The sequence below is a fragment of the Podarcis pityusensis genome (assembly GCF_964106645.2).
Source record: "Podarcis pityusensis genome assembly, chromosome: 12".
In the NCBI taxonomy this organism is placed as follows: Eukaryota; Metazoa; Chordata; class Lepidosauria; order Squamata; family Lacertidae; genus Podarcis; species Podarcis pityusensis.
In genome coordinates this window covers 12,386,373-12,400,188 of record NC_138037.1, presented here as the reverse complement: position 1 = coordinate 12,400,188, position 13,816 = coordinate 12,386,373, and the positions used below count along the sequence as shown (strand labels likewise).

Genomic DNA, 13,816 nt, shown 5'->3' with positions numbered 1-13,816 from the left:
GTTGATGGGGCAAGAATAGCTAACTCAGAAAGATGCTATTTGGACAGATACCTGCCAGCCAGCACCACTGGGTTATTTAGCCTGGTGAGACACGCAGCTTGCTTCCATAAGGAAGATAGCCTCCATGGACTCTTCCTCGACACTACTTCCAGATTTGCGGAGTTCGTAAACCAAATTGTTTGTAAACAGGACTGTTCTTAAACCGAGGTACCACTGTACATAAGTTAGATGCCAATATGAGATAGAAAGACTATCCTTGGGCATCTGAGTAAGAATTTTGTACATAACTAAACTGCCTCAGTTTGGATAAAGATGTAGAGCATGGCATTCGATAGCTTGATAGAATGCTAATTGTGGAGCTACTTGCCTCTTCACAGCTGAAAAGGCAGTTAAAATGAAGTGTTTGAGACAAGTTATTTAAGTTTTAGCACTTTCCCCAGTCAGATCATTCATTGCTGTCATTCAAAAGGATTATAATATCTAAGTAAACAAAAGACAGAAATGGTTGTTTGAAACCTTTAATTTCTTTTTTTTAAAAAACCACCACTCACACACATTGTTGAAAAAAACTACCGAGTCTGAGAATCAAAGGATTCCAACCCAGAATAGTGCAATTCTCCCCCAACGCATATTTTTCCATATAACACAAATTCTGATCACTTTGGTTCAGAAACTTACAAGTATTGGCAAGATTGAACTTCTAGTGTATATTTTGGCTGTCTTGTCAAAACACCAATTTACAAATAAAATACTTATTGATTTCTTGATTACATATTTACAGTTACAATTGTCCTCTTTAGTTACATGGGGTACTAAGGTGTTGACATGGAAAAGTAGTTATTTGCCTCCTGTGCCACAGTATCTCAAACTAAACTTAGAGAATACGGAGGCTTTTGTCTTGCAGATACATTTTCACGTGGGTATATTCACTTGAGAAACATTACTGGACTATTTAGATTGGTAAAGAAAGGGTTTCCCCAAACCTTTTAAAAACCAATAAAGGCTGCAATTTATTATTCAGTAATACCACAGACTGTAATAAAAGTCCTTCAGTGTAGTTTGTACCTTACTGCTTCAAGTCTTCCCTATCTCCCCTTTAAGAACAAAGAAACCACTAACATTTTTTAGCATTTTCCAAAAATATTTCAGATAGAGTTGAATGAGCACTCCTTAGCTCACCTACAAGATGATCTGAAATGAACTCCTGTGTGCAACGAGATGGGAAAGTTGTTCTCTTACCTCTCTCCTTCTGTCATCTTGTATATCTGATTGCAGTGTGCAAGGGGACTATGAAAGGTGTAACTCTCTGGAGGAATGCTGCACTGTAAGGGCTAGTGGAAATATAAAAACAATTCTCCTCTAGCTTGAATTTTAATCCCATCAGGAGAAGAATTTCAGAGCTTGAAAATCTTGCCTTTCCTTTGCAGTAGGCTTTTACAAACCCATAAGCCCCTGAAGTTAATTTCTAAGCATCCCTAGAGTTTTTGGACAATGATTCTCAAACTATGCTCCTGAGAAGGCACAACACACCAGAGGTGGGAGGAATTCCAGAGTGGGGAAAATATATTGCAGCAGATAGAACCACTTTCCTCCCAGCAACAGAGCATAGTGTGGCAGTCAACTGCTATGGTAACCATGGACGCTACCACATAGTAGGCAATATATGGGAGTTTTGGAACAGAGACAGCTCCTCACCAGATGCCTGGTTTTTGGAGGGAGTCCAATATGTTTAGTCATTTCAAAAGCCAGCATTACTACCCCAACCACAGAACCTTAGAACCACAGCAACAAGATGCATCTATATTGCTGTGTACAAGGATTCTGTACACCCACATACCAAAGATCCAAGGGCTATCAGTAGGATGGGGGACCTGGAAGGTGCAGACAATTAAGAAAGAGACCAGAGTTCAAACAGTTTGAGAAACACTGCTTTTGAGGAGGTTTCCTTGAACATAAACTGGAGGAAGGTTGTTTTTAGACTCAGTTTAGAATCTAAACAAATGAGAAGCCGCAAGAAGCTAAAACAGAAGAACGTCTAACTGCCTATTACAGAAAAATAGTCAGAAAGAGTTCCAGTTGTACACCTTATCTACAAGACTGGAGTATTTCTTTTAAGACCAGGGTTTAGTAGACGATACAAACTAGCATTACTAGATAAATTATTGCTGATTTTTGCCTCCATGCAGCCTTGAAATGAGTCCAAAACTCTTCTTCAATATCACCAAGAAATACTAAAGAGGAGACAACAAGGCTCAGATTTCTCTCAACTGTACATTGCACTTTACATTAGGTCAGCTGTTGTCTATGTTATTTGAATGAATATTGTGCTCACCATGAAACTACTAAGAAACACCCAATGTGTATTGTAGTGACAAGCACTCTTCCTTACAAGGCAATCACAGATTGCAAGTTCTATAGGGTTGCGAAAAACAAAACACTAAGCAGTGATCTGCTCCAAAACACACTGTAAAGCAAAAATAATTTAAGATAAGCCTTAAGTAACACTGTTGGCCTGCTCTGCACCTGTCATGGCCTCTACTGCTTGGGCCCTGAAACTAGTCCAGTTGCTATATAGTTTAACAGGAATCACATAGGAATGCCCTCCTCTTAGGCTGGTGTAACACTCCGAGGACAGGCTTATCAGTAAAGTCACTTGAGGGCCTGCCCAACAGAGTTGCAGTGACATACATTACTGAGCAAAAATCAATTTTGGCTGTGTGTATCCAATAGCAGGGTAGTGGTAAGGGACCACACTATCAGTTTGATAAGCAGCTGACAGACCTATTGCTTTTCTGTCTGCAAGATAGTTTGCTTCCCACTTCCAAGGAGAACAGGTTTTCAAAAACCACAAATCAAAGCACTTCGGATAAGTACTCCTGTGCAAAGCACACTGAAATAGGTAGAGTTCCTTACACCTCTCTCCTTTATTTCAGTGGAGAAAGCAAAGAATGTTTTCCAAGGGAACTGTGATTTGTGCCTATAGTTATTATTCCTTCGTACAACATCTGAAGGATTGTACCTTTTACTCTAATCGCCTTCATTTTAAGGCAACCCTATGTTAAAAGGACATTTTGATAAATACTATTCCTATTAAACCCATCCATGTACTCCACATTTCAGCACCAACCAACTTTCTTTGGGCACTTGTACAAAGCTTGTAATTATAAGTTTTGTTTCAAGGCTTTGAAATATGGCAGCTGGTTCAATGACTTCCAACAGGAACCTAGCACTTGGGAGAACAGCCACCAAGAATGGACTTGCTATGCATTATGTCTGTACTGACTTCTCCCACACAACAGTCAAACCCAGAGGCTTCTAGGAAAAAACATCAAGGTAACCTCTTGGCCACTCTAAGGTGAATAAGCATCTTTTCACCAGTCATTTGCGCAGGAAGCTCACGCAGGTTATTCCAGAAGAAAAAAATTCTAGTTCAGATTCAAGAACTGATCTTCGCCTGCCTTCAGTGCAGATCCAAATATTTAGTCACTGTGAGGCTTCTCAGGAACACCCTGTGGTCAAAACCAAAAATGTTATTGCAGTTTAATGTTTAACATTATGCTGAAACTTAACTGCATTCTTGTAAACAAGCTAAACCTGCACCAGCAGTTGGTACTTCCAGAAGAATGGGGAAGAGACTTACCATCACTGCCCTCCCTGACATTTGCCTTTTGTTACTGCATGCCTCTGGAGTAAGGATATGGGAGCCAGATATGTGGGTACCTGTCACCACAACGTGGATGTTGAATGTCATACGCACACACCTGCATGTAGTGCATGTGATGTCGCGTGCACTATGTGCAGGTGTGTGTGTATGACATTGCACATCCACATTGTGGTGGGCGGCAGCTCCTCTTCCTTCTCCTCTGCAGCCAGCAAGGCACCCTTTTCTGCGGGGAGGGGCTCGGACTTGGGGGCAGAGAGACTCTGCCTTCGCTCCTGAGCTTCCCCCACTGGAAAAGGGTGCCTTGCTGGCTGGCTGTGGAGGGTGGAACTGAACTGCTTCTCTCTTGGAGGAAGCACTGCTGCCACCTTTTCTCATTGACATTGTGGGTGCCAGGTCCCCACAATTATATTATTGTGGGTGCTCAAACACCCATGGTCCCCTGGAGCTGGTTCCCATGCACCCAAAAGACCAAGGCTAGGATGATGTACTTCAGGTCACGTAGGTCACGCCCTTGTAAAGTACCAGTTACTCTTATTAGTCACCAAATAACATGTCCTGCATACAGGTTTAACACTCATCAACTTAATTTCCCTTTTAAAAACGGCTAAACACAGATTGTATGATAATTACCATAGCTAGCTGCCGTCCTATGTTTCCTACAGTCACACCTCCCGAGAAAAATATGCATGGTAACCAAGACCGGATGTAAAGGAAATCTGGGGATGTATACCTAAAGAAAGATATAAGAAAGTGAGACATGCCTGCAGTTTTAATATCTGTGCAACAAGGTTTGTCTTTTAATATGAACACTTAGCTATGCTGGAACAAGTGGTAGTTCTGTGAATTTCGATACTGCCATCTTACATTTTGTCAGCAGAATTAAATATCTGATTGTAGAAGATACAGTTCTATTTGTACAGTCACATCCTGTATTATTACCACAGGGGTGGTGAAAGGGATTAAACGTCTCATGCTGTGTAAATAGGGAAAGCTTACAGAATGCTTAGAGGGATAGAAATTGAACAATTCATGTCTTCTCTGCACAAACGTTTCTTTCCTATTTTCTCAATGGAACACACCTAGAATCAAGCTTAAACTGATCCAACCACTTAGCATAAAGACAGTGTGCTGCTGCCTTGTACAAGAGTACAATATCATTAAGACAGAGTGGCTTATAACTCTCATTTTTTAGCAGCAGAGTGGGCACACACCTTTGCTTAAGAATGCAAGTCAAATTTAACTAATTTTTACTTTAAAATAGTGAGACAATTTAAAGTCACAAGATGGGATACTTACTGATAAACTCCATTATAGACAAGGAACTGTGTAATCAGAGTAGCTACAAAAGCTATTGTAATTCCAAGACCAAGACCACTTCTTGAACGATCAAATGTCCACCAGAGACCCAGTGACAAAGCTGCCAGGGTCAAAGAGAGTTGGATATTGTTTGCAAAATCCAATTTCTAAGAAGAAAGTTAAGGAAAATTCTGCAGCCTTGAAGTCTGACAAGTTTCTTCTTGCTCATCATAACAATCTTCAGACATAGCCAGATTTAGTTTTCTGCTTCAGTGCTGTTAGATGGTGTCTACACCATCACCCCTTTCACATTTTATTTGTCTCTTGTGTTGCATACATTCCTCTTTTGTACATGTATACCTGTATATGCAGTATACAAATGCAAAAATCACTTCAAGCAAGGGTCAAAAGTAGCAAATGGGTATCATTAGCCTGCAGGGGACAATTTTTCCCACAGCTTCTGTCAAGATATAACGAGGACCATTGCAAGTAAATTAGTACCTCTTCAAATAAGGTGCTAATTTTCTTGTAATGAAATTCAAAGTGAACTCCTGGGGCATATCTGAAGGAGAAGCTAGTGCAAAAACACTAACAAGCTTTATTTGAGAAAAAGGCAAATGCTACATATTCATGCATGTGCCCTACTCGACTCTACTAACAAGTGAGGATTTGTGTGTGTGAAAAATTCAGACCACCGATTGAGTGGAGTCTGCGACAATCTAATTCTAGCCCAACATCCCAGATCTGTTATTCTGTTAAACAAGCTGGGCTGTAGCAAACTAAGTTTTACTCTGAGTAAACCCACTTGAAATTAATGGACACACTTAACATAGGGTCTCATCTGAGTAACTAATGGAAAGGATTACTCAGTGGGTCTACTCTGAGTAAAATTTAGTTGGCTACCACCTGCTCTTTTATTTTAAATCTCATTTTACTCACAGCACTACTAATTTTTTATGTGTCTTATAAACCACCCTAATCCTCAGGACCTTTTAGCTACCTTAGTGGAGAAATTTGTGTTAACAGCAGCTGCAGCCCTAAGAACAGCAAATGCAGCTGATACAATCAGCAATGTCCTACTTGCCACTATCAAGCCCTTGTCTCACTATAGGCAGACAAGTGGTTTCTTTGTGCCAGTCCAAGAAGCCTTATCCCAGATCCTTCAAAGCATTTCCTAGTACAGGACATTGCTGTGAGACACACAATCCATTTCAAGTGACTATTCTAGAGGCACAAGTCCAGAAATAAGGATTTCAAAATGCAGTCATTTCTCCACATTCATGCTGAATTTCTCCACATTTCGGTTGAAGTTGGTCAAGTATAGACTGACAAGAACTTTAAAAATAAATTCCATTATAATTACACCAGATATGGACATTAATCACATCATTCTAAGGATACAGCACTTGCATGGTTAATGCCGACAAAGACTGCTATACACCGCATAACACTGGCCCATTCTCGCTTGAATTTGTGAGGCTCACCAAGATGACTGTCAATGCAGGGATACAGCAGGCCAATAACAGCTGTAAAAGAAAAAGGAGAAATTGTTCATACAGTTTTAATATCCAAGCTGTTGTAAATATAAATCTATTCAGCACATGCCAAAGTCTTTTGCAGACTAGAACCCATTTTCCCTACTGTTGTGTCTGCTAATGATATTTCACAAATTGTATAGTGTTTCACATATTCTTACGTTATGCTTCAAGATGTGGGACTATGGTGGAACATGTATGAATCTTAAAGTTATAGAAGGAACTCATTTCTTCCTGTATATACTACACTGCTTATATTAAAAAGAAGTTTGTTTCTGTTCCTTGGTAGAAAATGTAAGCCTCAGGTAGAAGCAGAATCAATATTTTAACAGTAATAATTAGCTGCCTAGACCAAGAGCCCAAATTTCTTCTGACTTTTTATTACAGATATTTCACACATACACCCCCCTTCCTCTGAAAAATATATCCACATGGAACACATTTAAGTACTACTGATTTTTTTAAAAATTCAAAGTTCAGGCATTTGACTTCCACAGCACTTTTGCTAGTTAACAGGTAAACTATTGGCTGTAGGCATCATTGAAGAATGCATTCTAGAGCAACCAGCCAGTTTTTATTAGCAGAAGTTGCTTCCAATCATTCCAGTCATTCAGATTGTTACAGGACAGTGTACCCAGGGGTGCCTAATGTGTGGCCCTCCAAATGTTGATCAACTCCACCTCCCAACATCCTTGATCACTGGCCATGCTAGTAAAGCTGATGGAAGTTGGAGCCCAATACTACCTGGTAAGCTGCCAACACACACAGCAGCTGCTTAAATAGCCTCATCAGGTGACTTGGTTCCCACTCACTGCCACACATAAAGCTATTTTCCCACAGTGTTTTTCCCCAGTATGAAGAGTTTCCTTATCAACATGGCCAACTGATGCTGGGCTGGAAACTCTTAATGCCAGACAGAACTATTGCTCTACATGTTTAGTTACAACAACAGGAGTACAGTGGTACCTTGGGTTAAGTAAGTACTGAATTCGTTCCAGAGGTCTGTTCTTAACCTGAAGCTGTTCTTAACCTGAAGCACCACTTTAGCTAATGGGGCCTCTTGCTGCCGCTGCACCACCAGAGCACGATTTCTGTTCTCATCCTGAAGCAAAGTCCTTAACCCGAGGTACTATTTCTGGGTTAGTGGACTCTGTAACCTGAAGCGTATGCAACCCGAGGTACCACTGTACAGTGGTGCCTCGCAAGACGAAATTAATTCGTTCCGCGAGTTTTGCCGTCTTGCGATTTTTTTCGTCTTGCGAAGCACGGTGTCGGGAAAGTTTTGGAAAAGCTTCAAAAATCACCAAAGTCTTTAAAAACCTCAAAAAAGGCTACCACACCGCGTTCTATGAGTTGCTCCTCGAAGTCAAGTCGCAACTGTATTAACGGTGTTAAGAAAAAAGAAACAAACTTGCAAGACGTTTCTGTCTTGCGAAGCAAGCCCATAGGGAAAATCGTCTTGCGAAGCAGCTCAAAAAACAAAAAACCCTTTCGTCTAGCGAGTTTTTTGTCTTGCGAGGCATTCGCCTTGCGAGGTACCACTGTATATTAAAAGGTTAAGTCCATTTCAACTGGCCTCTGAGTGACAGCAGTTAATATACAGGCTAGAACAGGGGTCGGCAAGGCTTACCGGGCATGGGCTGGATCACTCCCACGGAGATCCTCCGTGGGCCGGACCGGCGCAGTGCGATGCCGGAAATCACGTCTGCGCATGTCAGCGGCGCCGGAAATCACTTCTGTGCATGCCCAGATGCCGAAAATCGAGCCTGCACAGAAGTGATTTCTGGTGCCATGGAATAGTCCCCGTGCTGCGCTAGTTACCGCAGCGCACGGGGGCTGGCCGAAAGGGCAGCTTCGTTTGGGGGTGGCTTGTGGGCCGGTTAAATGGCCTCCATGGGCCTTAGGTTGGCGACACCTGGGCTAGAACTTGGTTTTGTTTCATTTCAGAGGGCACACAATACTATGGGACAAACACTGGCTGTTTCTGTGTAGCATATCTGAAGTTCACTGCTTTACTCATGATGCAGAGAGGTGGCTAAAACTGAAGCCACCCGTTTTGAGAAGCACATACATATATATCCTGCTCCAGAGCAACACCTGCAGCCAAAGGGGCAGGTGCCACCTGCACTGGCAAGAGCTCTGTTTTGTACTGCAGAAACTTATTAGATAACTAAATTTTATGTTGCCAGAAAATAACATATCGAATTCAGACAGTAATCAAAAGGAATGGCAGTAGCCAGTAGATTTCTGAGATTGGGTTAAACCTTCATTGGATTAAAAATCATAGAACTGTAGATTTGGAAGGGACCCCAAGGGTTATCTAGTCCAACTCCCTGCAATGCAGGAATCTCAGCTAAAGTATCCATGACATGAAGAACTTTTGGGGTAGCTTGATAAATTTAGCTTTTCTCCTTCGTCTCTTTTCTGTGTTGCTCTCTTCAAAAGTTTTACCAACATAAAGATTCATGTTTACACTTCTAACATTTCTGCCAAGCATTGCAACATTCTACTTAATAGAATACAGCTGTGTTTTAATGCTCCCCTATAGTGCCATTTGAAGCCACTGTGTAGTTAGCAGCAGGAGTTGTTTAACATTCAGCTATTTGTTCTGCTTCTTTATATAACAAAAAAGATTTCTATTTTAACTAAGCATTTTGTCCTAGGTATGCTACAGCTTTTGCAGGGGGGCGGTGCAGGAGGAAATCCCCTTACATTTCTGCTGGCAAATGAAGCTGCTGCAGCTGCTCTCAGAACAGGCAGCTAGCCAAGCTTCACTTCCCATCCTCTGCTGCCGCAACATGTGACTTCCTTGTTTTTGATTCAAGTATGTGGCATGTTCAGGCAGGCAACCAATAGGAGCGAGAACATGCGACTCACCAGTTTCAAAAGGGAACCAATCATAAGGCAGAGAGTGGTGATGAGTCATGCAAGCTCCTGTGCTAAAACTTTGACAGACAATAGCTTGGAGGAAACTCTTCCCTAATTCCAGGGCTAACCACAGTGCCAACTCTTAAAGCAGCATCAGCCCACGAAAGTAACCTGCTATACATCCCTGCTCTTTCCTAGACGACAACATGCTTCTGCTTAATCCGATTGTTCTCTCAATTTGCTCAGCAGCTAGATGGCATTAACAAAGCATGCAGACTCTTAAGTCATGGCCAATCCTGAAAAGAGTGCAGCAGACTCAAGAAGCAAACCCCAGCAAGTTGCGGGTCTCAAATACCACCCAGCGACAAAATACAATCCAATGTCTAGAACTGCCAATGCCTTCTTTCCACAATGATTCCCAAACAACTAAAGTTTAGTCTGGTGACTTACCTGCTGCTGTTCCACAGCAAGGGGGCACCCACCAAGCAGAGGAGAAGATTGTAGAAATGACCTCCTCGGGGAACAGTGTTACGTTCCTCTGGATCTGCAGCAAGTTCAGCACCAGGGCGAGGAAAGTGCCAACGACAAAGAGCACCAGGCTCCGTTGCACTACGTCCCTGCTCAAGTTCAAACTGCTGCTGGTGCCACTGCCAAGGTTTGAGCTGCTTGGGTTCCGCATGCTGTGACTCACTAGTTTTAGAGGAGAACTCGAGACAGACGAGCTCAACATTTCGCCCACTTTGGCTGCCAGCCCTGTGGCACTTCCACCTAAGGGGGTTCTCTGCCTTCTCCTGGCAGTACAGGAACAACTCCAGGTATGATCTTCTGTTCTGGACACAGGCTTCTCCATGAGATTTCTGAAAGGGGCATCAAGAAGTTATTAGTGCCATCATTAGGCTGCAAAGCCAGCCATCAAGTATGCCATGTGCTTTATCCGTGTAACTACTAATGGGTTGTACTTGTCTACCATGAGATATAGGAATTTTCTTTACAAATGAGAAGTCAGGGTCAGAAAAACATATGAAGAAAACCCAACAATCCTATGGTCAGCTTCAGTACTTCAGGAAGTAAGAATATTCTATAGCCTTGCTTTGGACACTAGAGAATAGTTAAAGAGTTCACTTCCATGTGAGGTGTGGAAGCCCAAGACAATTTTTGAATACGGGTAATACTCCACTGATGGATAGGATACACTGTAGTTAATATAGCATAGTAGCTAAGAGAATGAGTTGCAACCTAGGAGGTCATTCATTTAAGTGATATCTCAGTCATGATTCACAAAGTGACCTTAAGGAAAGAACTCTCAATTCTCATCCCATGATGTTGGGATAAAGCTTGTTTACCATGCAGGATTGTTGTAAGGATTGTTCTCATAATGTATGCAACTGTCATTCTGAACACCGAAAATGCTATATCACTTGCCATTACTATTACTATTGCAAAACATTCTAAGCAACAGTATATGTAATGGCTGGAGCGCTTGACCAGACTGAGGAAAAACAGGTTCAAATCCCCACTCAGCCATGAAGCTCAAAGTGTGACCTTAGGCCAGTCACCCTCTCACAGTCCAACCTATCACATAAGGCTGTTTCAATGATAAAATGAGAATGGGACAGGGGACCATGTGCACTACCTTCAGCTTCTTAAAAGGAAGGGTAGGAATATCTACCTAGAGCTTTAAACATGCCCCTACACCATGACAAAATTATAAACAAGCATATAATAGCATGTTTTCAGACATTGCACATGAAGTTGTCAATTGCCGTACAAACAGTGATGCTTATATAGTGACAAAAATACTGGTTCCTTTAGATTCTTATACATATTAAGAGAGTAACACCAAGCTGTCCCAGCATCAGTGACCTGGGACAGTTAATCAATGCTTATTATACAGATTTTCAATGGCTTGGTCTAATAGCTAAAGAGTTCACAATTTCATTTCCCCCCTCCAGCTGATTACTAACATCCCCAGTGAGTTGGCCCTTCCAATTCAGAAGAGAGAAAACTTTGAAGTGCCTCAAAAGAGCATTCATTACATACATGATCCAGAATCCATTCTGATGTTGTAAAACTAGACATGCTAGATGATCAAAATAACACATTTTGCTTTATAAAAACCTATTGCTTGCATAGCAATTTATACAAAGCTACAAGCAGCCCTTGTTATTTGTATAGACACAATATGAAGACAATGCCCTGATCTGGGAAAACCTTTAACAGACTACCTATACTGCTGTTAAGATGTGCCTATTGGAACTTGCTAGGATCTTCCTTTTGGTGTTTGGGCAGCGGCTTCCAATACTGCCTTCTTTTAAAAGAAAGCAGTTTTGCTACACCTTAAAGACTAAAGTTTTATTATAAAATATGTTAGTCTTTAAGATGTCAAAAGACTGCTGTTGTTGCTGCAGCTGACTAACATGCCTGCCCCTGGAAATTATTTTAGTGAAAAGTTTTATCAACTGGATATTAATCTTTATCCACCTGAAGCTAACGTTATTTCTGCTACAGTCCCCTGCCCTGGGAGGGATTACTTGAATTGTACTTCTTCCAGGGATCTCCTACTGCTGGAGGGCAACAGGTCCAATTTTTCTCTAGAATCAATAGCCTGACAATTCTCTTTCCCATATATGAGAGCTGGGTGCAACCCAAACCAAAAGTGCAAGCATTCCTAGACTGCTTTCATTCCTGGGAAGATTTCACCAGAGAGAAACTAGCCTTTCAGAAAGCTAGGAGTATTGAATGCCTATCAGGAGCAACTGATAGTTGCTCTATGCTCCATCCTCTACCCTTGTGTTAGGTTTTTCAAGTATCTATTTAGATCTTCCATCCCCATTTATTGAAAACACTTGGGGAGGACTTAAGTACCCGCTACCCATTCTTTTTGGAGAACGCTTAGATCTTCACCTGTAAAATAATGACAACAGGGTCAAAATTCCCAAGTGCTGGAGATTCACACATACCTTCCATCTCTAAAAATTACAATCCTATGCATGCATACTTAAAAGACCCACTGAAGTCCGTGACAGCTGCTTCCAAGGAAACAGACAAAGAACAGAATCATAGAATTGTAGAGCTGGAAGAGACCCTGAGGGAGGGTCATCTAATCCAATCTTCTGCAATGCAGGAATCTCAACTAAATCATACATGACACGTGGCCATCCCAGGCCTTTTGCCAAGTTTGCTGCCTATATGATGATTTGTGTGTGCGAGTACCACAAAACCCACCCTGCCTAGCCTTTCCCCGGCTTCTACAGATACATAACACCTTCGTAGGATATGCCTGTTGCAACCAACCAAGGTGGGGAAGGTGCTGGCAAGCTTTTATCTTCCACACAGCTACGTCTGGGGCTCACTACTGCTTCGAGGATCCGCCTAGACGGGATCAAAACGAGGGGAGCATTTTCCACCTTCCTTCTCCCTCCAGCAGCGGCCCCAGGCTAGATGACCGCCGATTATTTTACTGCAAAAGGGCGCCTTTCTTTCTTTTTGTGCAAAGCATAGAGAACAAATACGGGAGGGGGCGAGAGATAGGGCTGCGTGCTCGCGTCTCCTACTTGTTGGGCATCCCTCCCCCTGCAGGGGCAGCGGCGAAAACGCAGCAAAGGGGCTGGAGGAGCAAAGCAGCCCAGCTTTGATCCCCAACGCCGCCACCCGCGCTCCCCGGTGAGAAGACCACCAAGGAGGGACGAAGGCCGCAGCCATTTCTCTCCTTCCCCCATCCCCGCCATAACCTCCCCCCCATTGGTTGCCCGGCCCCGTCAGCACCTACCGCCCGGAGATAGACTCCCCTTGTATAGGGAGGCTCCGTGCCTGGGACTTACGGTCCTCAAGGCACCCGCAGCCGCCTCCATGAAGCGGGCAGGCGGGGGTGGCAGCCCCCCCCCCCGCCGCCCCTTTCCCTCGCTCCTGCCCGCCTGCCTACCTGCTCCGCCAGGCTCCGTCTCCCTCAGCCGCACAGGTCCCTCCCTTCTCCCCGCTCGCGCGCCACCAGCGCCTGGCTGAAAGGCTTATAAAGCGGCGAGCCCCGAAGTCACGTTACTCGCAGCCGACCTACCCGCAGCCGCAGGGCCGGCCGCGCCAGAGCCCTCCCTCGCCTCTCTCCGCGGGAGGGGGCGCCGCGGCGCTGACGACTGTATCGGCGGCGGCGGCCGAAGGGGCGGGGGGAAGCCGACAGGGAGCTTTCCTGGGTAGCCCCGAGAACAACATTTCAGTCTGGTGAGGCCGCTCCAGCCAATGGGAGGCAGGCGGCCCATATGACGTCGGGGACACACCACCCGCCCGCCCTCAACTGACAGCTCGCGCGCTGACAGGGCGGGAACAGGGGTTGGGTGAGGTGGCGCTTCCCGCGGGGAGGGGGAGGGACGGGGACGGGTGTCCGAAGGGCGCGCTCGCGACGTGCCGTGGCGCGAGGCGGGTTCGCTCCGCACGGAACGTTCCATCCCCAACTGCCAGT

The 13,816-nt window shown here is 43.8% G+C and overlaps 1 protein-coding gene across 2 annotated transcripts; it reads right to left on the bottom strand.

The window, feature by feature from the left end:
* Nucleotides 1-502: 502 nt before the first annotated feature.
* Nucleotides 503-13,584, bottom strand: INSIG1 (insulin induced gene 1). 2 transcript variants are annotated; one of them, XM_080974259.1, is made up of 6 exons: nt 13,418-13,584; nt 9,814-10,220; nt 6,362-6,486; nt 4,961-5,127; nt 4,295-4,394; nt 503-3,509 (listed from the first exon to the last, which is right to left on the bottom strand). In XM_080974259.1, exons 1-6 carry the CDS (start codon nt 13,567-13,569, stop codon nt 3,480-3,482), a joined length of 981 nt encoding a protein of 326 aa, XP_080830385.1. In that variant the 5' UTR covers nt 13,570-13,584; the 3' UTR covers nt 503-3,479. The 2 variants fall into 2 exon arrangements, with proteins under 2 accessions (XP_080830385.1, XP_080830386.1); XM_080974260.1 differs by having other exon boundaries at nt 13,286-13,424.
* Nucleotides 13,585-13,816: the final 232 nt, after the last annotated feature.